General features: G+C 39.5%; 2 protein-coding genes and 1 non-coding gene across 6 annotated transcripts in view; 2 read left to right on the plus strand and 1 right to left on the minus strand.

Moving 5' to 3' along the window:
* Positions 1-1800: 1800 nt before the first annotated feature.
* TIPIN (TIMELESS interacting protein) lies at positions 1801-20534 on the plus strand. Of its 2 annotated transcripts, none has more exons than XM_047074915.1 (8): positions 1801-1862; positions 4862-4999; positions 5124-5202; positions 5624-5699; positions 10591-10713; positions 10948-11011; positions 17345-17551; positions 19401-20534. In XM_047074915.1, exons 2-8 carry the CDS (start codon positions 4870-4872, stop codon positions 19589-19591), a joined length of 870 nt encoding a protein of 289 aa, XP_046930871.1. In that variant the 5' UTR covers positions 1801-1862; positions 4862-4869; the 3' UTR covers positions 19592-20534. The 2 variants fall into 2 exon arrangements, with proteins under 2 accessions (XP_046930871.1, XP_046930870.1); XM_047074914.1 differs by lacking the exon at positions 1801-1862 and adding an exon at positions 3761-3916.
* On the plus strand, positions 11882-12017 carry LOC124509028 (small Cajal body-specific RNA 14). The gene has a single exon (XR_006961388.1). It is a non-coding gene; the product is annotated as a small Cajal body-specific RNA 14 (non-coding RNA).
* A 520-nt stretch (positions 20535-21054) lies between the features above and the next one.
* Positions 21055-26663, minus strand: part of DIS3L (DIS3 like exosome 3'-5' exoribonuclease) — a 33792-nt gene continuing 28183 nt past the window's right edge. For all 3 annotated transcript variants that reach the window (XM_047074917.1, XM_047074916.1, XM_047074918.1), the window contains 6 exons: positions 24731-25264; positions 23080-23234; positions 22802-22980; positions 22284-22429; positions 21735-21909; positions 21055-21646 (listed from right to left, as the gene is read on the minus strand). In XM_047074917.1, coding sequence (XP_046930873.1) covers positions 21338-21646; positions 21735-21909; positions 22284-22429; positions 22802-22980; positions 23080-23234; positions 24731-25264 — 1498 coding nt within the window. In that variant the 3' untranslated portion in view covers positions 21055-21337. The remainder of the gene's footprint in view (positions 21647-21734; positions 21910-22283; positions 22430-22801; positions 22981-23079; positions 23235-24730; positions 25265-26663) is intronic.

Genomic DNA, 26663 nt, shown 5'->3' on the forward strand with positions numbered 1-26663 from the left:
GAGAGAGAATCCCAAGCGGGCTCTCCACTGTCAGTGCAAGCTGGATGTGGGGCTTGAACTCACAAACCGTGAGATCATGACCTGAGTCGAACTCAGACATTTAACTGACTGAGCCATATAGGCACACCTAAAGGTTTTATTTTTAAGTAATTTCTACTTCCAACATGGGGCTCAAACTTACAACCCCTGAGATCAAGAGTCACATGCTCTACTCACTGAGCCAGCTAGGGGCCCTAACATTAATTTTCTCAATTCCTTAATATTAATAAATGTTATCTTGCATGTATAGATATAGATAAATGTATTTTATACATATTTTTATGTAAAATATGTATAGAAATAAAATCATAAAATCAAGGAAAATGGTACATATACATATTTGCATACACAATTTTAGATAATACAGCTTGCTTGCAATTTAGTTTATCCTATTCTCACACACTTGATTTATTCTTTTATAATTTTTTAAAAAGAGTTTATTTTTAAGTAATCTCTACACCCAACGTGGGGCTCAAACTTACAACTCGGAGGTCAAGAGTTGTATGCTCCACCAACTGAGCCAGCCAGGCGTCCCTATTCTTTTATAATTTTAACAAAATATTTCAAGTTATAGCAAAGTAGAATAATGTTGCAAACGCTACCCATCTTTGTGGTTTGTCAAATCTTAATGCCATATTTGCCACAGATAACTTCTTTTAGGGTTTTTTTGTTTTGTTTTGTTTTGTTTTGTTCTGCGTAGTTAATGTATTTATATGTTTAAAAATGGTATGGGGCGGAGCACGGTTGAGCACCGGACTTCGGCTCAGGTCACGATCTCAACGGTTGGTTGGCTGGAGCCCCAGAAGGGGCTCTGTGCTGACAGCTCGGAGCCTGGAGCCTGCTTCGGATTCTGTGTCTCCCTCTCTCTCTCTCTCTCTCTCTGTCCCTTCTCAGCTCACACAATGTCTCCCTCTTTCTCTCTCTCTCAAAAATAAATAAATTAAAAAAAAAAAAAAAGGTATAGGGTTACCTAGCTGGCTCAGTTAGTTGGTAGAGCAAGTGACTCTGATTCTGAGGGTCACGAGTTCAAACCCCGCCATGGGGTAAAACTTTCTTAAAAAAAATAAAAAAGGTATAGAGGTGAGTCCCCATCCCACCTCCTCCTATATTCCCAGTTACCATCCCCACAAGTATTATAAGCAAATTTGAAGACATTTGGATTCACTTTTTTTTTTTTCTAAGTCATCTCTACACCCAAGTGTGGCTGGAACTCACAACCCTGAGATCAAGACGTCGCCAGTTCTATCTACTGAGCCAGCCAGACATCCCTGAACTGTCTTAAAAAAAAAATTATATATATACAGTGACATATTTTTGACATTTTTGTGCCTACATGACTCTAACACTCTATCACCTCTTTTCTCAGCTCATTATTCAATAAACAGTAAAACTCAGTGTTCAAGCAATTGTTACTAACTCTGAACAATCAGAAGTTTTTCATTAAATTCTTTTGCCTCTATTTTTTTCTACTCCATCCACAAGCCAGTTTTCTAGAAAACTGAGGCCTTTCTCCAAAGTCTAAAGTGCTTAGAGCATAACACAATGAGCTTTATGCAAGTAAATTTCATTTCCCGTGAGGAATTAAGGAGGGGCGGAAGCGGTGGAAGGGCGGGACCCAGGAAAGGCGGGGACGGACATGGGTGGGCGGGGCCTGGAGGAGGTGGGTCCCTTAGGCTCCGCCCGAACCCTGCGCAGATTTGGCGCCAAACGCCAAGGCCTCTTCTCGCGGGGGGGGGGGGGGGGGAAATCTTCAGAGTCTCGCGATCAACGCGGTTTGGCAGCTGCGCCCAGCACCGCGCCGTGGCCACAGCCGTGCGTTTGAGGTGAGAGCGGGCTTAAAGGCGTGGGAAGGGCCTGGGGGAAGCGGCGGCCTAGCGAGGCAGGTGGAGGCGCTGGGGTGCTTGGGGGGGTCGCGGGGAGGGAGTGTGGAGGCTGTGATACGGACCTGGGCTGAGCGGGACTGAGAGCCCACGACCTGGTGGTGAGGAGGGCGGGCGTATTTACTTGTTTCCGTTTCGGGTCGGCTTATGGTTAAACCCCGTTTTCTGGCGGGAGGGAACGTGCATCAGATCGATCTTTACGCCGCCAGCTACTTGCTGTCCAGGGGTTTCTAAACGCAGGATGCGTCCTGTGAAATGTGGAATGGATGCGCAATGAATGCATGAATGGAACTGAAGTGAGACTAGCGGAGCGGGGATGGGAAGGATGGAGAAGAGGGGTGGGATGGAAAGTTTAGTGTTTTTAGGGTGGTTAGCAAAGGAGGACATTGAGTCAGTCTGGTGGGACTCCCCTTTCGTCACGTTCTACTGTTTTGATAACTTGGATGAAGTTAGACATTGGAGCCCTATGGGCCTGGGAACGAATTGTAGTTTGGATATTAATGAACAAGCAATTAACATTGCTTCTTGCTACACTTAATATAGTTTGTGCCCTGCCATCAAACTCAGAGTTCCCTGTTGATCTCAAAGGTGTGAACCCCATTTCTTCCTAGAGAAAATTAACTAGAATTGAACTTAACTTGAATAGATTTATTGTAGGTAGGAAGCTACTTTAGATTACATGACCTCTAACTGCCTTTCCAGTTTTGAAAATCTGTGGTTATTGAACGTTATACGTTGTTTTGTTTTTATGTGTTTGTGGTCATTGAAATTTAGAATTGGAGAGACTTTAGGGATCCTGTAGCTCTGCTGGTTTTACGGTTTGAGGGAAGCTTTGGAAACTTTATTCCTTCATTCAGTAAATATGGAGCACCTGCTGTATACCAGCTTTGGGGATACAATGGTGCAGCACGTGGCATGTGACATTTTGAATACTTATTATAGGAGGATTTAATTCCGGGAAATTGGGGTAGATTTATCTGAGGAGGTGATAATTGAGATCTGAAAGAGATAAGGAGTCTGGGAAGAGCCTTCTAGATAGGAAGCAGCCTTAGCAAAGGACTTGTGACCTGAGGGATATGGCTCTTTTAAGGGACTGAAAGAAAAGAGCATGCAGAGCGGTAAGAAGTGAGGCCGGAGAAGTAGGAAGGTGCCAACCCAGGGGCTTGGAGTTTTATCATTAGCTTCAGCGCAGCAGGAAGCTATTTAAGTATTTAAGCCAAGCGATCATGTGACTGGCTTTACGTTTTCAGAGCTTCAACCTAGGTGTGATAGGGAGAATGGTTTGAAAAAGGCCAAAGCGGTTATGAGTAATCGAATAACCCAAGCAAGAAATGTGGGAAGCAGTTGTGGAGGTAGGGAGAAATGGGAAGACTGAACGGATGTTTAGGAAGAAAAATGGACAAGATATGTAGGATGGGGGAAGGAAGTATCAAAGGTGACTTACAAGTTTCTTATTTGCATACCTGAAAAGGTGTCATTCCCTGAACTGGGAAAATTTACAAGTTTGGTTTGTACATGGTAAGTTGTAGGTGCTTTTGAGAAATTTAAGAGCTGTAAAATGAGAAGTAGGGATCTGGAGCTTAGATTTGACGCCTAGGGTAGAGAGATAAGAAATTAACCATCTAGGGCCCCTGGGTGGCTCATTTGGTTAAGCGTCGGACTTCAGCTCAGGTCATGATCTCTCAGCCCTTGAGTTCAAGCCCCGCGTCAGGCTCTGTGCTGACAGCTCAGAGCCTGGAGCCTGCTTCAGATTCTGTGTCTCCCTCTCTCCGCCCCTCCCCCCCCCCCCACTCGTGCTCGCTCATGCTCTCTCTCTCAAAAATAAATAAATGTTAAAAAAAATTAAAAATTAGCCATCTACAAATGATTATTAAAGCAATGTGCATAAATGAGTGAAGAGGCTTGGATGGAGCCTTGAATGCTTACTGACCAGGTTAGGGGAAGATGAATCTGCACAGAAGATCCAGGAGGACTGTCCAGAGAGGGAGGAAAACCAGGTGAGTACTGTGTTTCAGAAGTCAATGAAAACACTTTTCCAGAAAAAGGAACTGATCAAAAGTGTGAGATGTTGCTGAGGGGTCAAGTTAGATGGTACTGAAAAACATTCTTTCAAGTTATCAACCTGAGGATTATTTATTTCTCTTCTTTCAAAGGAAACCTTACCTAGAAGACCAGTATGTAAACAGGTTTTTTAAAAAGTTGCTCTGGTTGAAGTGGGGGCGAGGTATCTGAACCCTGCCGATTTCATATCCATTTGGACCACAGTTTGAAACCCTCTGAAAAGTCAAAATCATCTTTTTATGATAAGGGAGACTCAACAGTTGAGGTAAAATGATTTGCTGGAAACCATGCAGTTATTGAGCGGTAGGGTCTACATTAGAACTCAGTTTTGGGGCTCCTGGGTGCCTCAGTTGGTTAAGCGTCCGACTTTGGCTCAGGTCATGATCTCGCAGTTCGTGAGTTTGAGCCCCGCATCAGGCTTGCACTCTGTCTCTTTCAAAAATAAACGTTAAAAAAAAATTTTTTTTAAACCTTAGTTTTTATTTATTTATTTATTTATTTATTTATTTATTAATGTTTATTCATTTTTGAGAGACAGAGAGAGATGGAGTGGGGGAGGGGCACAGAGAGAGGGAGACAGAATCTGAAGCAGGCTCTAGGCTCTGGGCCCTCAGCACAGAGCCCGACGCAGGGCTTGAACTCATGAACCATGAGATCATGACCTGAGTGGAAGTCAGACATTTAACCGACTGAGCCACCCAGGTGCCCCGGTTTTGATTTCTAACCCAGTTCTATTTTTCCTATAACCACTTTCTACTCTTTTCATGATACGAGTTTGAAATGTGGTTTAACTGACTGAAACACGTGCATTTTGCTGCAGGTAGAACTTAACTGTATAATAGATTACTTGGATGAATAAACATGTTTATTTTTTCTTGTAGAAGAAAAAATGCTGGAACCACAGAATGGCTTGATTGACCTACCAGATTATGAGCATGTGGAAGATGAAACTTTTCCTCCTTTCCCACCTCCAGCGTCTCCACAGAGAGAAGATGGTGAGGGAGCTGAACCTGATGAAGGTCTGTATGGAGTTCCAAAAGAGTGCCCACATTCTGTTATCCATCTATCAGCATAGAAATGAGACATTTTGTAAATGAGACTTAAATTATTTAAGTAATATTAAATCTTAATATATTTCACCAGAGTTAGGGAGAGGAGCACCTGTGCCTGTACCTCCAAAGAGAACAGTTAAACGGAATATACCCAGGCTGGATGCTCAGAGGTACATTGACTATTTCCTTAAACATTTATACTTTTTCTTTACATTTTTTTTTCCCCCTTATATTAAAAACTTTTAGGGGGCACCTGGGTGGCTCAGTCAGTCGACCGTCTGACTTCGGCTCAGGTCGTGATCTCACAGTTTATGGGTTCAAGCCCTGCATCAGGCTCGCTGCTGTCAGCCCAGAGCCTGCTTCTGATCCTCTGTCCCCCTCTCTCTCTGCCCCTCCCTGGCTTGCGCTCTCTCTCAAAAACAAATAAACATTTGGAAAAAAAGCACCAACTTTTATGGGCTGATTGGGGGATCAGTTATTTCTAAAGACATATTTTCTCAGTTCAGATAATATTTTTTTTTCTTACGGTTTTGCTTTTTCTCCTTGATGGCTCTAGCAAACTGGAAATTCAAAACCTATTTCTCTCTACAGATTAATTTCAGAGAGAGGGCTTCCGGCATTACGGCATGTGTTTGATAAGGCAAAATTCAAAGGTAAAGGCTATGAGGTAAGAAATGTCTGATTTTTGTTTTAGACCTTTGTTTTTTCAAATATTGGTAAAACTGGGCCCATTACCATGTTCTGAGGAGTCTTAGAATGTGCCACAGATACTATCATTCATTGTATCTCTTGGGAAACTGAGATGTAGTGGAAAGGGCACTGCTTGAAGAATCAGAAACCTGTCTTACAGTCTAATTTGTGCCCTTGTATGGCTTTAGGAAAATCATCTCTAAGTCTGTAAGCTCTGATTTTATACTTTATAATTTCTAGGAATATAATTTACTTAGTCTACATTAAAGATAAATTTTAGGTTTCAGGAGAGCAAGGACTTTACCTGTATCAATCACTTACATGTCCCTAAGATATGATACTTATCTTGTCATATGTGTCTGATTCATAGTAGGCATCAGTTAAGTTGTTGAAAAATGAAGACATTTAAGAACTGTCGATCACTGTCCAAATGTACGTTTAAAAAGTCTCCTGGGGCGCCTGGGTGGCTTGGTTGGTTAAGGGTCCGACTTCAGCTCAAGTCATGATCTCATGGTTTGTGGATTCAAGCCCCACACTGGGCTGTGTGCTGACAGATCAGAGCCTGGGGCCTGCTTCAGATTCTGTGTCTGCACCCCCTCCCCCCACTGTCCCTCTTAGGCTCGCGTGCGCTCGCTCTCTCAAAAATAAATAAAATATTAAAAAATTAGAAAAAAGTCTCTTATCTTTTTTTTTTAAGTTTGTTTATTTTGAGAGAATCCCAAGCAGGCTCTGCACTGCCAGCACAGAGCCCAGTGTGGGGCTTGAATCCACAAACCATGAGATCATGCCCTGAGCCAAAGTCGGATGCTTAACTGACTGAGCCACCCAGGTGCCCCAAAAGTCTCTTCTCTCTGAATCATGTACAGTATAGATACGATTTTTTGCAGATATCTTTGTAAAGCTTTGTAGTTTATGAAGTATTTTCAAATATATTCTTTAATTCTCAACCTGTTGGGGTAGGTATTGGTTCTATTATCTAGTTATTAAGGAAATGGAGTTTTATTAGAGTTTTAAGTGTCCATTGCCAATAGTTAAAGGCAGAGCTTAGACTTCCCCTTTCATAGCCCAGCTAGAGTAATGTTAATACAACAGTGAGCACCGTCTTGGTGTGGTATGCAGGATAATCGGAAAGAGGAAGAGGCTGGAAGGAGGCAGCTGTTGCACTATCAAGTTGATGATGAATAAGGTAAAGATAGCCTGATAGGGCAGTAGTAGAGAGAGAAACAACATATGGTACTTAGACAATTGGATAAAAGGAGATAAAAAAAAAAAAGGGAGTCAAAAATAGTCTCGGGGTGCCTGGGTGGCTCAGTTGGTTGAATAAGTGACTTCAGCTCAGGCCATGATCTCGTGGTCCATGAGTTCGAGGCCCTCGTCGGGCTCTGTGCTGACAGCTCAGAGCCTGAAGACTGCTTCGGATTCTGTGTCTCCCTCTCTCTCTGCCCCTCTCCCCCCCCCCAAAGTAAATAAACATTTAAAAAAACTTAAAAAAAAGTCCCAAGAAGGGTGTCTGACTGGTTCAGTCTGTAGAGAGTGTGACTCTTGATCTTGGGGTCATGAGTTCAAATTCCACCTTGAGCATAGAGCTCACTTTGAAAAATAAAATTAAATTCAGTTAAAAACGGCACCTGGGTGTCTCAATCAGTCAAGTATCCGACTCTTGATTTCCGCTTGGGTCATGATCTCTCTGTTCATGAGATCAAGCCCCACTTCTGGCTCTGCGCTGACAGCATGGAACGTGCTTGGGAGTCTCTCTCCCCCTCTCCTGCTCTTGTACTCTCTTGCTCTCTCTCAAAATAAATAAACAATGAAAAATAAATTCAGTTAAAAATTAAAAATCCCAAGATTTCAAACCTGGGAGGCTGAAAAATTGTACCTTTGCTCAGCTTCAGTGGATAGGAAGAGAGAGTAGAAGTCTGTGTCCTATTTTGGCACAAAACTAAATGTAAATCAGGATATTTTATCTTTTTTAAATGTTTATTTCTGAGAGAGGGAGTGCCAGTGAGGGAGGGGCAGAGAGAGAGGGAGACAGGATCCAGAGCTGGCTCTGCACCGACAGCAGAGAATCCAGTGTGGGGCTCTAACTCACAAGATGCATGGTCGTGTTGTGAGCCCAAGTCACACGCTTAACTGACTGAGCCACCCAGGCCCCCCTAAATCAGGATATTTTAAAACATACCCATCTCAAAAAAAGGATGGGGGTGCCTGGGTGTCTCAGTTGGTTAAGCTTCCAGTTCTTGATTTCGGCTCAGGTCATAATCTCATGGTTGGGGTATTGAGCCCTGCATAGGGCTCTGTGCTGGGCTTGGGGCCTGCTTAGGATTCTGTCTCTCTCTCACACCCTCTCCCTCTCCCTCCGTCCCTCTCCCACTCTGCCCCTCCCTCACCCTCATGAATGTGCGGTGCAAACACTCTCAAAAAAATAATAATAAAACCATACCCATCTCAAAAAAAAAAAAAGAGAGAAGGACACCTGGCTGGCTCAGTCAGTGAAGCATGGGACGCGATCTTGGGGTTGTGAGTTAAAGTCTCACGTTTACTTAAAAAAAAAAGAAACCAAAAAAAATCCCACCAAAACCTTAAAACCATACCTATCATTGCCCTTGTTGAAATTTTTGGGTTGTAATGATGAATTGGTGCTTTGAATTTAATGAAGTCTTCATCATTTTCATAATAAGTACTTTTTTAGCGTAAATGAGTATATGAAGGATAAAAATTTTGTGTTTTTTCACTGAGTGAGGGTAGGCTCTGAGAGTTTATGCTATTTAGTCTTCTGTACTTTGCCGTTGGAAATTCTTATTTTCTCACAAAGTTGAGTTCTTACTGCTTTTTTCTCCGTGTATGACTTAGGACATCCTACTGTATTTGGGTGTTTCTCTTCTTGTGACCCTTCCGTCTAACATGACATTGTGAGGTGACTGACCAGCTACACCCAACAATTGGAAAATAATCTTAGGTGATTGGATTAAAAGAAACCTTTTATATTTATTATCAGAATGAGAAGGATAACACATGCTCGTAGTATTACATGTTTAGTGACTGGTAGGCTTGACCACTGGCTTCTTAGACAAGATGACATAACAACAATAATAGCCAGTATCTGAGTGCATACTTTATGTCAGGCACTTTACTTGTATCACTTATTCCTCATAACCCTACAAAGTGTGTATAATATTATTCTTATTTTATACATGAAGAAGAAGGCATAGAGGTAAAGTGATTTGTTTAAAGTCACACAGGGTAGGGTGCAGAGGAGAGCATAGTTGATTTTTACCTAGGGGTGGTAGAATTGAGATTTGAATCTATGCAGTCTGACCCGGAGCCTGTGCTTTTGACTACTCTTTTTTTTTCTTTTTTATTAAAAAATTTTTTTGTGGGGGGCACCTGGGTGGCTCAGTCGGTTAAGCGACCGAACTTCAGCTTGGGTCATGATCTCACGGTTTGTGAGTTTAAGCCCCGCGTCGGGCTCTGTGCTGACAGCCCAGAGCCTGGAGCCTGCTTCAGATCCTGTGTCTTCCCTCTCTCTCTGCTGCCTTCCCCGTTCACGCTCTGTCTCTCTCTCTCTCTCTCAAAAATAAATATAAATAAATTATTTACAATAATAATTATTAATATAATTATAAATAAACAAATTATAATAAATATTAATAATGTTAAATATATAAATAGTCTACACTATAAATATATAATACAATTATATATAATGTATAATATATGATGTAATTATATAAATGTATACATAATAATAAATTAGACATAATGAATAATATAATAAAAATAAATAAACATAAAAAAAAAAACAGAGCCCGATGCGGGGCTCAAACCCATGACCCGAGCTGAAGTCAGACGCCTAACCAACTGAGCCACCCGGGCACCCCTGACTACTCTATTTTAAAATACTGTTGGATGGGGCATCTGGGTTTGTGAGTTTGAGCCCCGCATTGGGCTCTGTGCTGACAGCTCGGAGCCTGGAGCCTACTTCAGATTCTTTGTCTCTCCATCTCTTGGCCCCTTCCCTGCTCATGCTCTGTGTCTCTCTGTCTCTCAATAATAAATAAATGTTAAAAAAAATTAAAAAAAAAATACTATCGGGGCACCTGGGTGGCTCAGTCGGTTAAGCATCTGACTCCAGCTTGGGTCATGGTTTTGTGAGTTCGAGCCCCGCGTTGGGCTGTGTGCTGACAGCTCAGAGCCTGGAGCCTGCTTCGGATTGTCTGCCTGTCTCTCTCTCTCTCAAAAATAAATAAATGTTAAAAAAATATATATACGTTGAGAAGAAGTAAATATTTTATAGTAAAACCAGGAATTTAGAATTTTGTCATTCATTAGTTCAGTTTATTAAACTTTGTTTTTCATTTTCATTTAAAATTTTTAATGTTAAATTGAAATTTCATATATAGGTAGTGTGCTCTGAGAACATTTAAACTGTTGTTTCTAGTCTTTGTACTTTGCCCTTGGGATTTCTGAATATATTTTCACAGTGCTGAATTCTCAATACTTTGTTTTCTATATATGATTTAGGGACCTGTCATTTTGTTTAGTTATTCCTAAAAGATACCTTGACATATTTTATTAAAGCTTATTTTCATATGTTACTTTACAGTTCTGAAAAGACACATGATTATCTTTTAACTTTTATTAAGTTTCGTACTGGTTTTTTTTTTTAAATATGTATCTAGTGCTCTTTCAGACTGCAGTTCTCTAAGCTCAATAAATATTTCTCTTAAAGTTTCTTCAAAAGTTTCTTAACCATATAAATATAAAATGACACCAGTGACTTTGGCATTACTATTCAATTCTAAAATCTGCTGACAAGGTCAGTTGTGAGAATGGATCTTCTATTTAGCATTTTTATTTTTATGTGCCAGGCTGAAGACTTGAAAACGCTAATCAGACACATGGAGCATTGGGCACATAGGCTATTCCCTAAACTGCAATTTGAGGATTTTATTGACAGAGTTGAATACCTGGGAAGTAAAAAGGAAGTACAGGTAGGTGTTGAGATGATTATGAATATCATTCACAATGCTAAATCCTGCCAAGTATGGATTCAGTTGAGGCTAAGTAGCTGTTTGCATTTTCATTTTCAAGTCTCTCTTGGTAGAGAGAAAGGAAATTAATAGTACTTATTTGAAGAACACCCTTTTTGAAACTAAGAATTGAATAAATTATCATTTTCCCCCAAATGTTACTGGTGAAAGTATAAAAATATCTTTTATTTTCAGACTTGTTTAAAACGAATTCGACTTGACCTCCCTATTTTACATGAAGATTTTATTAATAATAATGGTAAGAATATAGGTTTATTAATATAATATTGCTTTAGAAATAGATTTAGTTGGGGTATGGGTAAATTAAGCACTGAGTTCTTCGTCTATATTGTGTATATAATTACAGTAAATAGGAATGAATTAAGATGCCTTGGTATGTGTTGTTTAATACTTGTTTCTTAAAGACATGACTGCAGTGCCATTAAGAGATGTAAAAATATATTTCGTCACAGAACTTGAGCTTTTGAGAAGTCAGGTGGTGACCCATTGATCCTTTGTGGTGCTTGTTAATGAGAATAATGACAAAATAGAGTGTTCATATACATATACACAACTAAGAAGGGGCTTTGGGGAATTAGAATAATTTGATGGTGAAATAGTTTACTTTTCTCTTAAGAGTACAGATCCTGTACATAGATGGTCCTTAACAATGGTTTGATTGAAATGATTTTTCAGCTGTATGATGGTACAGAAGTGATAGGCATTCAGTAGAAGCCATACTTAGAATTTCAGATTTTGATTTTTTTCCTGGGCTAGTGGTGTGTGCTAGGACACTCTCGTGATGCTGAGCAACGGTGGCCACACTGCCCGGTCAGTCACATGATCATGAGGGTAAACAACCGATACACTGACAGGCATTCTGTTTTCTACTTTAGTACAGTATTCAATAAATTACATGATATATTCAGCACTTTATTATAAAATAAACTTTGTGTTACATGATTTTGCCTAACTGTAAGCTGGTGTGCATGTTCTGAGCATGTTTAAGGTAGGGTAGGTATATTGAATCCGTTTTGACTTTAAATATTGTCAACTTACAGTGGGCCCATCAGGATGTAACCCCATTGTAAGTTAAGGAGGATGTCTATAGGATTTTAGTAAGACCTATGTGACTGTTCCTGGTATCGATTGCATTTGTTAGTTGTCCAATGCAACCATAGGCAGTCACACACATCAAAACATATGGTTCCTGCCGACAGGGTCTGTATAGTTATCAGATTTTCTGTGCGATGGCTCCATACATGTTTGTTTATTTTTGTCTTTTAAACTTTTAATAGATGTAGAAAATACAGGCTGCATTTAGAATCCTGCAAAGTTATTTATAAACTGCTTTTAAAAATGTGAAGGATTGTGATTTAAATAATCCAAGATTTAAATATTTTGGTAAAACGGGGCGCCTGGGTGGCTCAGTTGGTTAAGCGTCCAATTTCGGCTCAGGTCATGATCTCACAGTTGGTGAGTTCGAGCTCCACACCGGGCTCCGTGCTGACAGCTTAGAGCCTGGAGCCTGCTTCAAATTCTATGTCTCCGTCTCTCTGCTCCTCCCCTGCTCATGCTCTGTCTCTCTCTCCTTCAAAAATAAATAAAAACTATTAAAAAATTTTTTTGTAAATATGTTGGTAACATATGGTATGTGTCAGTGGCATGGGATTTGGTAAATAAAAAGGAATTAGTAACGACAGTATATTCCACAGCACATACCACTGGGTTAGATTGTTCAGCACTTTTTGAGTTGCATAGTGTGTGCTAAAGTTTCAGGGATAAAGATGAATAAGTTCAGACCCCTTGGCTCATGGGCTGACAGATTAGTGAACGAGTGAGATATAACACTACCTCTGTTCTGATAGGTGCTAGAATTAGAAATATGAATAGGGCACAGGGTAGGGTGCAAAGGAGAGCATAGTTGATTTTACCTAGGGGAGGGGAAAGATTCACAGAGGACGTATCACAAGTCCTTTGAATGATACGGAGTAGAGTCCAGGCAAAGGTGATTTTGAAGAGAGGGACTCATGCAGAGGCATAAATTAACACAGGACTAGTCATGGAATTACAGGCGTGCTGAAATCCTGGGTACATAGAAGAGGCCTATGTCACACAGCCTTGTTGTATCTGTTTTCTTTGTATCCTGAGAGGATAGATTCCAAATCTTTTGGTTAAGGGACTGTAACAGTACATGTTTTGAGCATTTTATTTGTTTTTATAATACATGTTAAATGGATATGGTAAATAGTGCACATTTTTATTTTCACCAAAACATCATTATGAGGTTTTAAAGTGAGAACAATATGATTGAATATTCTACTGATTTTTTTTTTTTCCAAAAATCTTGTGCTGATACTTGATCGATGATTTGAAGGTGGGGTGTAGATACAGTATTTTCCCACCCAATCTTGGTTTTACCTTATTAAGATGCATCCAAACGGAAATAGAGTATCACACACCGCACTTCACTACTCTCGGTATCCCTTTTCCAATCCCATTCACTAATGCAAGGATTTTTGGTCGAAGTTTACAAGTAAATTGTCATCTACCTTTTTTCAATCATTTTTCTTAAAAATTAACCAGGGGTTGGGGCGCCTGTGTGGCTTAGTCGGTTGGGTGACCGACTTCGGCCCAGGTCATGATCTCACATTTAGTGAGTTTGAGCCCCGTGTTGGGCTCTGTGCTGACAGCTCAGAGCCTGGAGCCTTCTTCGGATTCTGTGTCTCCACCTCTCTCTGCCCCTCCCATGCTCATGCTCTGTCTCTCAATAATAAATAAAAAGTTAAAAAATTTTTTTTAATCAGGGGTTATATTTTTATATTTTTGACAGACATATAGTCCTATCACTCCTCTGCTCAAAGCCCTATAGTGGCTCCTTATTTCATCCAAAGCAAAAGCCAAAATGCTCATAATGTCCTACTTGGCCCTACAGTATCTATTCCTTACCCCACCTCGTTTGCCTCTCTGTATCATTTACAGTTCCCCACTCACACTGCTTCCACAACACTTGCCTCCTAGCTGTTCCTCCAACCTGCTAGGCACATTTTGTCTTAAGGCTTTTGTACTCTTACACTCTGCCTTGAACACGTCCTCTGTCTTTCCCGCCCCCAAGTCTGCATGGCTCTCTTACCTCCTTCAGACTGCTCAGATGTCAACTCAGTGAAGTCTCTGCAGCCACATTATTAAAATCGTACTCCCACCCCCAGTCCTGATTCCTCTATCCTTTTTTTCCCATAGTACTACTTCCCTTTAATAATTATTGCATATTTGCTTATCTGGTAGTTGTGTGCCGAAATGATGGCATCCTGTAGCACATTGAATATTTGTCTTTAGCTTCTTTGCCACAGTGGCTTGCCTATGAATGTTGCAGTGAGTGAATTTCATGTGTGGTTCTAATTTTTTTACTCCCATTTTTATCAGTTGAAGCTCCGTCAGTGATTATGTTCCCGTTGTTTTTCCACATAACATTGTATTAAAGAGGCCATTTACTGTTGAAGAGATCTTTCCTTTCATGACCCCACAAAACAGTAGTTCGATATGTATTTCATTATCATTAATTTGGAATCCTGTAAGCCATGGATGGTGAAGCATATTAGATATCCCAAAATTGCATAGTTGGTCCTAATACTTGTTTCTTAACTTCTCTAGCAATGTTTTCTATCTGTCTTCCATCAATATTTCCTGACAAAGGAATGGATTTTGGTTTCTGGCCACATTTTTTTTTTTTTCTGTGTCTGGAAGGTCAAGTGTATTGCTTTTTGTCTTTGACTGTCAACGAAGAAACCTCAAAAGGGATTTGGATTGTAAAATTAAATATCATATGATTTTAAACCACTGGAATAATTGTAAAGGTTTATCTTTGTCCTAAAATGTTATGCTCGTTGTGATGGTTTTTACTACATTAGCTAATACCTCAAGGCACAATGTATGTAAATTCATATTTCAAATGGTCTTCTTGATAGAAATTTTTTTTGTCTACTTGTCAGATCAGAGGACGTTATTTTTTTTAACCCTGTGATGTGAATGATGTAGGGAGAAGGTGAAATGTCAGCTTTGCCGTTTTCTTAGTTCTTGCTTGTATCTATTATCTTCTGTCTACCTTCTCTTCATATTATTTTGCAGAAATATTTTTAAGCTATCACTTATACATTTTGTATTAAAACTAGACAGTTTACTTAACTGGGCAATCAGAATCAGCTCTATGTCACAATATGCTGAAATTCAAAACATGAGCAAGGGCCCAGCTCTCCTACCCTTCTACAGGTGGAACTAACTGCTTGTCATATGGATAAATGATAATTTGTCACTGCCTGTCTTCAGTATGACAATTTTTCTTAATTCTTAAATGAAATATAAATGGAGGATACAATATTTACTTTCCATCCCACTGTGGATCATTTCAGGGGCATCCTACTTTGAGGATTATTGGTGTACAGGGCTTTAAAGCTTTATTAAGACTAGGGGCACCTGGGTGGCTCAGTTGGTTAAGTGTCCGACTCTTGATTTCAGCTCAGGTCATGATCTCATAGTTTGTGAGTTCGAGCCCCACATCAGACTTTGCACTGACAGCTTGGAGCCTGCTTGGGATTCTCTCTCTCCCTCTCTCTCTCTCTATCCCTCCCTCTGTCTCTTTCTTTCTCTGCCCCTCTCCCTTCCTCCTTCCCCCTTTCCAAATAAATAGGTAAACTTAAAAAAAAAAAAAAAAAAGAATTTATTGAGACTAATATAGAGAGCACTGAATTATTAGTCGGGTGCTTAACAGACTGAGCCACCCAGGCACCCCTGAGTTATTTTTTAAATTCACGTGGAAATATGTTCATAGATCTCTAAATTTCTATTCCTTTTCATTTTTTTTTAAAAAGATTTTATTTTTTTTTCAAAGTTTATTTATTTTGAGAGAGAGAAAGCAAACAAGTACAAGTAGGGGAGGGGCAGAGAGAGAGGGAGAGAGAGAGAATCCCAAGCAGATTCCACATTCCATGCTGAGCCCAGTGTGGGGCTCAGTCCCACAACCATGAGATCATGACCTGAACTGAAATCAAGAGTCAGACACTTAACTGACTGAGTCACCTAGGCGCCCTTGGAAGATTTTATTTTATTAAAAAAAAAAAAAAATTAAAAAAAAAATTTTTTTTAATATTTATTTATTTTAGGGAGAGAGAGGGACAGAGCACAAGCAGGGGAGAGGCAGAGAGAGCGGGGGAGACACAGAATCCGAAGCAGGCTCCAGGCTCTGAGCTGTCAGCACAGAGCCCGACATGGGGCTTGAACCCATGAGCTGTGAGATCATGACCTGAGCCGGAGTCAGATGCCCAACTGAGTGAGCCACCCAGGACCCCCGAAAGATTTTATTTTTAAGTAATCTCTACACCCGGTGTGGGTCTCAAACTCACAACCCTGAGATCAAGAGTTACACACTCCACTTACTAAGCCAGCCAGGCACCCCCTCCCTTTTCACTTTGTGTCTGAGTTTTATTTACCCTATTAAAAATTAGCTTAGGGGCACCTGGGTGGCTCAGTTGGTTAAGTGCCCGGCTCTTGACTTCTATTCAGATCATGATTTCATGTTTGTGGGATCCAGTCCCAGGTTGGGCTCTGCATGGACAGTGAGGAGCCTACTTGGGATTCTCTCTCTCCCTCTATCTGCCTCTCCCTCACACGCATGCTCTCTCACTCTCAAAATAAATAAATATTTTTTAAAAATTAGCCAACATAAAATTACTGTGTATCATACAGGCATTATAGTAAGCTATTAAATTGTTTTTGTCGGATATAAAACAAGAATATCCTTTGGATTCTTTTAAGTTCTTTTATTAGCCCAAGCAGAAAATATTTTCTCATCATAACTAAGAACTTTTGCTTTGTCTTCTTGCATATTTTTAAACTAGTATTACCATTTGATTTAAAAGGTCTCTTTTTAAAAAATTTATTGTTCTTTTGTTGTAAAGATTTATATTTCTTTTCTTTTTTTTTAAGTTTGTTTATTTATGTTGAGAGAGGGAGAGTGAGCATGAGCAGGCGAGGGGCAGTGAGAGAGAAAATCCCAAGCAGGCTCCTCACTGTCAGTGCAGAGTCCAATGCGGGGCTCAAACCCATGAATCGTGAGATCAGGACCTAAGCCAAAACCAAGAGTCAGACATGTAACGACTGAGCCACCCAGGTGCTCCCTCCTCTTACAGAATTTTTGTGGTTCAGTACTGTACATGTATTTTCTCTTGTTTATGCTTTCCTTTAATAACATTGTCTTTTCTCTAGCTTACTTTAAAAATTGAGTAATACATATAACATAGACAAGATGTGTTAATTGTTTATGTTATTGGTATTCAACAGTAGGCTATTAGCAGATAAGTTTTGGGGGAGGCAAAAGTTATATGTGGATTTTTGACTGTGGCTGTCTATTGGCGCTCCTAACTACTATGTTGTTCAAGGGTAATCTGTATTTGTAACATTCTCACACCTCAGAACAATTTTAAGAAACAAATTTGTTTCTTCAGATCTGGCATCTTGTTACTTTAAACTGGTTTTCAACTAATAGCTGCGTAAGCTCTTTTTCTAACTATGGATGTACTAACTTTGATTTCTACTCTAGATGAAGTAAGAGAAAATAATGTACATGATGTAACTGCTACCGAATCAGATCCCTTTTTGACAAGCTCATTGGAAAGTGAGAAGTTTGCTTCTGAGTCAAGTAGAAGCCTAACGGAAGAACAACAACAGAGAATTGAGAGAAATAAACAACTGGCCTTGGAAAGGAGGCAGGCAAAGCTACTGAGTAATAGTCAGTCCCTCGGAAATGGTAAATTTTATGCTGGGTTTTATGTGCTACCATTAATATATCAGGGACATGTTAGAAATTTTAACTTCTCTACTACCTCCAAAATAAAATACCTCTAGGAATAGAAAAATCTGATACAGTATATTAAGTTTATGTATATCTGAGAGAGAGGCAATGCGTGTGTGTATGTATGTGAGAGCTATTTGGAATCTTCAAAGAATAAATGGAGTCCAGGATGGTTTTCTGGATAGCTGAGTACCTCTTGAACAATTATTTTAATCACTTAAACTTGATTCTGAATCTTTCAAAAATATATTCTTCCCTGACTCCTTAAGGCATGTGACACATATTTTATCTGTAGGGTCATAATTACGAACGTTAATTATTATGGTACCTTCCTAAACATACAAAATGCCTTCTGTACCCTTTGAGGATTCAGAGCCATTTGCTATGACGTAAATAGGTCCTTAACTGCTTTTTATTGCATTTTGGCACTTAGCTGTCGGTTTGCTTATCAGATGCATTCCCTTTTTTAAAACTGTCTTAAATTTTGCTGTTTTAATTTTTTATTTTTATTTAATTTATTTTTTTAAGTTTATTCATTTTGCAGGGTGCCTGGGTGGCTCAATTGGTTAAGCGTCTGACTTTGGCTCAGGTCATGATCTTGTGGTTTGTGGGTTCAAGCCCCGCGCCCGGCTCTGCGCTGACAGCTCAGAGCCTGGAGCCTGCTTCAGATTCTGTCTCTCCCCCTCTCTCTGCCCATCCCATACTCTTGCTCTGTCTCTCTCTGCCTCTCAATAATAAATAAGTGTTTAAAAAAAAAAAGTTTATTTTGAGAGAGACAGAGTGAGTGGGGGAGGGGCAGAGAGGGAGAGAAAGAATCCCAAACAGGCTCCGCACTGTCAGTGTGGACCCCGATGCGGGGCTCGAACTCACGAAATGTGAGATCATGACCTGAGCCAAAACCAAGAGTTGGACGCTTATTGACTGAGCCACCCAAGCGCCCCAAAATTTGCTGTTTTTAAAATATACTGTGGGTTTGGAAACTTAGACAACCAAGTTTGTCAAAACTATATTTAAAAATAATGAAAATTGGTTTTGAATGCACGAAGGAGGATCACATATATCTTTTTCAGTTTCCAATGTAGTTTTCCTTTTGAAATGGGAAAATAAGAATTACAGTTAAGTATTGAAGGCATCATGTTATAAAACAAGTTTCACCTAAGATAATAAAACTCTCAAGTGAAAATTTGTGTCACTACATTATCATTCTTTCCAATTAAAATGAATTTAATCTTCAGCTTTACAAATGGATATTTTATTACTACCAGGTGAAAAATTACATGAAGATAAAACTATCACTGATGGCAGTTCCTTGCTGTCATTATCACAGATACCTGGCAATAAGCATTGTAAGGTTTATCTTCTATTTATAATATATGACTTTAAAATTTGGCCAAATAGATACAAGGATCCTAAATTTTCTTTGCTAGAGATCACTTTGACATTTAGCTGTTTAGAGCATTTGGTTTTTATTTTTATTTTTAATAGATTTTATTTTTAAGTAATGTCTACACCCAGCCTGAGGCTTGAACTCAACCCCAAGATCAAGAGTTGCAAGGAGCATTTGATTTTTAAAAACGATTGTCTAGTGGTTACGATTTTTGAATGAAAATAGTTGCATTTGGCTGTGATTCAAGGTTTGAGTTCAAGGCTTGCATTTTTGAGTGGACTTTGTACATGTATAAAAATGGCTATTTTTAGGAAAATGATCATAGATTTCATTTCCACTGATGTAAGTTTGTGGAGAGATTTGTATTTATCAGGTAAGATTGGATCAGGTGCTTAGAAGGAGTAATTTCTCTTTCAGACTCATTAGCGAGCGCACCCGGGGCAGAGACCATTGAAGAGGTTAATACAGGGGAAGATCAAGAGGAGGAGTCATCAAACAGATTTGACAAAGACATTCTTGACAGTCCACACAATGATGCTGCTGCCAATGCTGTAAATGAAGAGGAGGAATTAAAAATAGAGAAAACACAACTGGACCAATCCTTTTAAAATGTATAGTGGTAACTTTATGCTTTATCTGGGAATGTCACTGAGGTTGGACAGGCCTCAACTAAGAGAAAAGCTGTTAACTTGCTTTCCTCTAAGTTTTAGATTACTATGTGTTTTGTCTACTTGGTGTGAAAATCCTCATGTAGTAAGACTTTCACAGATTCCTGTTTAAAATCTGGTATTAAAATTATACTCGTTTCTTATTTGAGTTGATTTATTCCCTGTAGTGTTTATATAGATATGACATGAAAACGATTAGGAGTTAATAAGCACCTTCTGCTGCTAGTGTGCCATTGAATGTTTCCTTTTCACACAATTGGGTGTTTTTAAGATGTAAATATATAATGAATATTAATGTCTTTTTTAAAAAGAAATACAAATCTTACAAATTGCCTCTAAAGGCTTTGTGAAAGTTTCTCATTGCTGTTTAGTTCTGCAATGTACACTTCTGGTAAAATGTTTAAAGTTTTATATGTGCTTATGTATATTTTGAGGAGTCACTTTAATACTTAAAGCATCACATGAAAGGCTGACATATTGTCTGGCCTGCGTGGGTGCTAGGGAAGTTCCAATGCTCCTTGGTACCTTAACAACTGGTGGGAGAGAAACTTGCAAACTATCATGGGGAACACATAGCACCTAGGGAGGACTCACAGGACACCTTTGAGTTGGTGGATGAGAGTCCAAGGATTGAGAAGAACATGTCCAATAATGATACGGAAATGAAAATCTAGAAAATAAGGAAGACTGAGGCATGGCAAATATGAGGCTACAAGTGTTAAGACCAGATGGTAGGTAGACCCAATTGGAGTTTTTCCTGCCTGAGTTTATCAGCTTGATAGAGGGGTAAGTTACAGATAAGGTACCATGTTGATAACCAAGTTTATGATTATTTTTTTTAAGTTTATTTATTTTGAGAGAGCATGAGCTGGGGAGGGGCACAGAGAGGTGTGGGAGAGAATCCCAAGCAGGCCCCATGCTGTAAGGGCAGAGCCCCATGCAGGGCTCCTCTGTATCACAAACTGAGATCATGACCTGAGCTGAAATCAAGAGTCGGCCACTTAACTGAGCCACCCAGGTACCCCTAAAAAAATTTTTTTTAATGTTTATTTTTTGAGTTTGAGAGAGTTCAAGTGGGGAAGGGGCAGAGAGAAAGGGAGACATAGAATTCAAAGCAGGCTCCAGGCTCTGAGCTGTCAGCACAGAGCCCGGTACGCGGCTCCTGAACTGAGATCATGACCCAAACTTAAGTCAGACGCTTAACTGACTGAGCCACCCAGGGGCACTTATGTATTTATATTTTTAAATGTTTTTTTTTTTAACATTAATTCAAACTAGGTCTTATCTGAAGGCAACCGGAAAGTTAGCCTGACAGATGTCAGAGGGGTCTATGACCCAAATGGCCCAGTGTGGCAGTTACTAGGAAAATTAACTTATTTTGAAAGAATGGATTTGAGACAAGCTAATCAAAAATCAATGCTGGGTTTATTAAAAAGAGACTGGCAATCGGACTTACAGAGCCACCATTCACGATGTGTTCATTTCTGAAAAATCCATTTCCACAGTGACCTAATTGCACTTTAACGAAGCTGTAATTAATAATGATGAGAAAACGTTTTGTGCATTTGTGATCTACCCATTTCCAGTCAACTAGTACATTAGGTGACACAGAACATTGGATGTTAATGTTGAAAAGAAGGTAAAACATCCACAAAACAGCTCTTTTAATGAAGTAAGGAGAATATCTCACATTCCATAACTGTTTGAAACATCCAGAAGAGCTAGGTCCCTTATCTCTTCTAGAAGCATGTACAGGCTTCTTCCCTTTGTTTGGCAGTATTTTTGATAATCTTCCTGGATGACGTTTACTTTGACTTCTTGGGCAAGCTGAGCTTCCTCCACAGATCTGGTTACTTCTTTCACGAAATCACTCTTTAGCAAGAGGGAGCTCTGATGAAATAGTTCTGTATCTGGTGACACGTACGGTTTGTTGCTTATTATTTCGAGCCTGATTGTATCAGAATGGCAGCGGGAGGCCTGTACAGATATTCTCACCTATCACAGAGGAGAAAGATGCTTATTACCAGATCACATTCTTTATACTTTACATTCAAAGCAAGGCTTAATGTAGATACGGACTTACTGTTACGTGGTCAAACAAATGGAACATAACAGATTCCCCTCCTGTTGTGGTAGAGGCGATTTTGTTTTGAAATCGCTGCAGGGATCCTGGTTTCCATTCAGAACGGCCATCTGGGCCGCAGGAGATCACCAAACCATCTTTATTTTTTAGGTAAGCAGCACCTTTAATCCCAAACCTGAATGAATCATGGCCAGAGTAAAAATCCAGAGATAATGTATTCTTAGTATACAAATCTTATATACTTAATCTAGAATGTTAGTTTCTCTTCTAGATTAAAAACAACTTTTCCTCTCATTTACCTCCAAATATTTCACTGAGCAGGTGGAGAAGTATTTTGCTCAATAAGAAAGTAAAATCCTATCTGCACACTGATAACAGATGTACTAGATTCTAATCTTTATACTTATGTAGTGCATTATTCTATTACATCATGTACATCTATTATATCATGTACCTATAAATAGTTCATATAGCTATTTTAATCATAACTAATGGACTGTTTACATTCTACATGATTTCTTAACAACTATTGTGTTAGATGTAACATACCTTGGTATAAATAGAAGCACACCATTTGTTCTAATTGAATATATGACCCCATCAGATATGCAACGCTCCTCATTTTCTGGGTCCTTGTCTTTAAAATACATGCACTGGAAGAGCTCAGTGGACTGTTTCTGAGAATGCTGTGCTGCCTGGAAGAAGAAGCATAACCCAAAGCATGTTGACATTCCCGGGTGAAACATGGAATTTATACTCCCACAGCAAAGATGTCTCTAAAAAGGCTATATTCTAGAAAATTATTAATACAAATATTTTTCAGATATTTGGGGAAATAACCTATCGTTAAATCTCCTAAACACACATTGTTACTTCAGAGCGTTTGTTTATAAATGTATTGAGAGCTATGTAAGAAACGTTACGATTTTTCATGTTATTTCATTGGTTAGAATAATGCTAGCATTTAACTTGCTAGAATATATGGTACTTCATTCCACTACAAAATGAAGCTGATATTCCCCTAGTGAAAGAGATGATGGGTAAGAGAACTTAAAATCCTGTCTTACTCGGTTTCTGTTGTTGATATGTCTGCATAATTCCTCAAGATCTTTGTTGCTAAACAAATTGTCCTTAATTTCCATTTTCTTATCTTTTGCGATGGCCGCCATTAACAATCGGTGTACTACGATATCTGAGTATCTTCTTATTGGAGAAGTAAAGTGAGTATATTTATCCAATGCAAGGCCTTCAAAAGGAAACCAAAAGATGGAAATCAACAAAAAGACATACTTTTAAATGACTCACTCAAGGTTATGGCCACACAAAAGAAAATGCTATCATTCACCATAATGATGGAACTCTTCCTCTGCACACGACCCAGTGGAGAAATACAGTGCATTAGACATCGCCTGCGTGGCCATCGATCGCAGCAACCTGTTTACAATGGGATCGTTGGGGTCATTCGCGTTATCCAGAGAATCAGCCAGTGTTTTATTGGACCTGACAAAAAAAACGGAAAAACTTTTATTTAGTCTCAGGCGATAATTTACAAGTTAATACTCTGTGGGACATCCTTCACTTGTCACTCAGAAGAAACTAAGTTTATTTTGGATACGTTTTAGAAGCAACTCTTTTCAATTGTAGAAATCTAGTTTGCTTTTAAGGTTTAAACACAGCAAGTATATAAATTTAAATACACTTTTTAAGAGTAATGTACTGATACCTATGTGGTTAAGTTAATGCCCAGCACATTGGAGGTGATCAAATACTTCTTGAAATGAATTCCTAAGACCCTTAACCTTAAACATCCCTTACAGATCAAAGGGTGGACTTTTTGAAAATCAAGAATTATGGAGCCAGAGGGAGTTAGAAAACAAAACTAAACTAAACCTGAGGTGTACAAGTAAAAGAAACCTAAATGATTTTCCTTTTTTTTAGAAAGAGAAAAAGAAACAGGAAGTACTCTATTTACCCAAATAATTTTTAAAACCCAGGAAATAAAGAATTATATTAAAAAATGCAATTCACAATGTAGCACATAATTCACTTCTATAGGGTAGCCCACCAAGAACCGGAGGGAAGAAAGGCAGAAAATGATAAACAGGAGCATCAAGAGAGTACAGGCTAGTGAGAGCCTTCAAGTATGACAGATGTGGATTCAAAGCCAGATTCTTCCTTAAGTAACTGGTGATCTACAGGTAAGTCACCCTCAGCAGCTGTAATTCCCTATCGGTAAACTACAAATGACACAAGATGTCCGAAAGCACTTACACCGAGTATGCCTGGCCCCCAAACACAGCTCGCCCATCCACCAAACAAACCAACAAGAGATACTATCACAGACATAGGTGCAAAAAAAAAAAAATTTTTTGATAAATGCTATTTTAATTAGCACTAATCTATTACTTGAAACAAAATATTGAAAAAAAAATCCTCTATACATCTTACATCTTTTTTTTTTTTTTTTAATGTAGCCGTTAGCTATTTTTGTTTTGAAGTAAACCCAGCATCGGGCTTAAACTCGTGACCTTGAGATCGAGAGTTGCATGCTCTACCGATTGGGCCCGGCAGGCGCCCCAATACATCATTTTCAAAAGGGAAAATCTTTTATCCTGGAGGGGGGCAGTAAAAATGTCTCATTCTATGAAGTGATGATACAAATTTACCATTGGTGTTGTGTTTTAGGATATTGCCTCAAAGATCTGGTGCATTTTTAAAGTACTGAAATCCATGGGATTACTTCTTAGTATTTGCCTAAGGGGCAGATGAAATTAAACCAGGCTCCTTACTTCTGCATTATGAATTGTAGTGGATCAACATTATGCCTAAATAAACTTGTTTTAATTTTAATCTCTATACCTACATTGTATAGTAAATGAAAAAAAGCTAACAAGTTTTCTATTTTGGGGCAAAGATCTGGCTGTCGCATTTTAAGAACTACAGTAAAATCGGTGCACGGTACTCCCTTCCCTCTGCCCCCTCAAAAGAGGAATTACCGTGTATCTATGAAGAAGCCTTTTGCTTTAGCACATTCTCGCAGTTCAGAAAAAAACTCCTGGTGTGGAGGAGGGTGTTGGCGTAACAAGGCCTGATGCGGGAAGCTCTCCCAGATCTTCTTGGCTACCCAGTGGTTGGCCAGGATCATGCATTCAGCCACCGTCTCATGGACCTCCAGGGGCTGCTTGGGGATGAGGTCATGAATGTTCTTTTTCTCATCCAGCTGAACACGAACCTCTACCCCTTCCAGTTCCAGGGCGCCACAACCGTCTCGTTTAGCTCGGACATGGCGTGCAATGTCAGTCAACTTTCCAATGGCCCACGCTAGCTCCTCTAGCCTGGCTTGTCTGGTCTTCTCATCCAGGTCTCTGAATTCTGGGATATCATCGACAATGTTGAAGTTTCCGTCCAGCAGTTCCTGGGCTGCTTCATAGAACAGTTTGTATGCTGATCGAATAATGGTTCTGCCATACCACACTTTCTTAATTTCATAGGAGGTTTTATCCAGTTCCCATATGACACTTACAGCATACCTACAAAACCAGTAATGCTGACATCATTATTCAATTCTTCCATTTTTTTAAATAAAAAAATGTGTTTAATGTTTATTTTTTGAGAGACAGAGCGTGAGCGGGGGAGGGGCAGAGAGAGGGAGACACGTAATCCGAAGCAGGCTCCAGGCTCCGACCTGTCAGCACAGAGCCAGATGCGGGGCTCGAACCCATGAACTGTGAGATCATGATCTGAGTGGAAGTCAGAGGGTTAACCGACGGAGCCACCCAGGTACCCTCAATTCTTCCATTTTTGGGGTAAGTAGAACTAGACTCTAAATGTATCTTGACAGGTTTAGTAAAGAACCGCTTTGCCACCAAATCACTCTACTTAAAAACCTATGCAATAGGGGCACCTGGGTGGCTCAATCAGTTAAGTGTCCGACTCTTGGTTTCCACTTAGGTCATAACCTCATGGTTTCTTGAGTTCAAGCCCCACTTGGGGCTCTGTGCTGACAGTGTGGAGCCTGCTTGGGATTCTTGGTCTTTCTCTCTTTGCCCCTCCCCCACTCACGCTGTCTCTCTCAAAATAAACTTAAAAAAAAAATCATGCAACATATAAAAAACAAAAGGCTAAATTTCCTAATATTTAAAGAATTCTTTTTAATTTTTTTTGATGTTTATTTTTGAGACAGAGTGTGAGGGGGGAGGGGTAGAGAAAGAGGGAGACACAGAATCTGAAGCAGGTTCTGAGCTGTCAGCATAGAGCCCGACGTGGGGCTTGAACTCACGAACTGTGAGATCATGACCTGAGCTGAAGTCGGACACTTAACCGACTGAGCCACCCGGGGGCCCCTGTGAAGAATTCTTATAAATCAATTACTAATAGATAACTCAAAAAAAAAAAAAAATGGGAAAGGAACATTAAATAGTTCACAGAAAAAAATACATAAATGACTGTTAAACATACACAAATATGTTTAACTGTACTCATAATAGGAAAAATGCAAGTTAAAACCACATATCATTTTCTTTCTTTTTCTTAAAAGTGTATTTACCTATTTTGAGAGAAAGAACCAGCAGTGGAGGGGCAGAGAGAAAGGGACAGAGGATCCAAAGTGGGCCCAGAGAGTCCAATGCGGGGCTCGAACTCACAAACCATGAGGTCACGACCTGAAGTCAGATGCTTAACCAACTGAGCCACCATGTGCCCCTAAGATACCATTTTCATCTATTAAGATTGGCAAAGATAAGAAAAAATACAACATATTGTGTTGGCAAGGCTTTAGGGAAACAAGCATTCTCACACGGTCATGGTGGGAATATAATTGGTTTAACCTTTAAGGAGGGCAATTTGATTACATCTCTCTAAACACACATGCATATACCCTTTGACACAGAAATTCCACTTGTAGAAATTTATCTTCCAGATACTGTAATT

Source organism: Lynx rufus, unplaced genomic scaffold (assembly GCF_022079265.1).
Source record: "Lynx rufus isolate CCGP_SWC_20201006 ecotype Redwood Valley unplaced genomic scaffold, mLynRuf1.p SCAF_13, whole genome shotgun sequence".
NCBI classification, from domain to species: domain Eukaryota; kingdom Metazoa; phylum Chordata; class Mammalia; order Carnivora; family Felidae; genus Lynx; species Lynx rufus.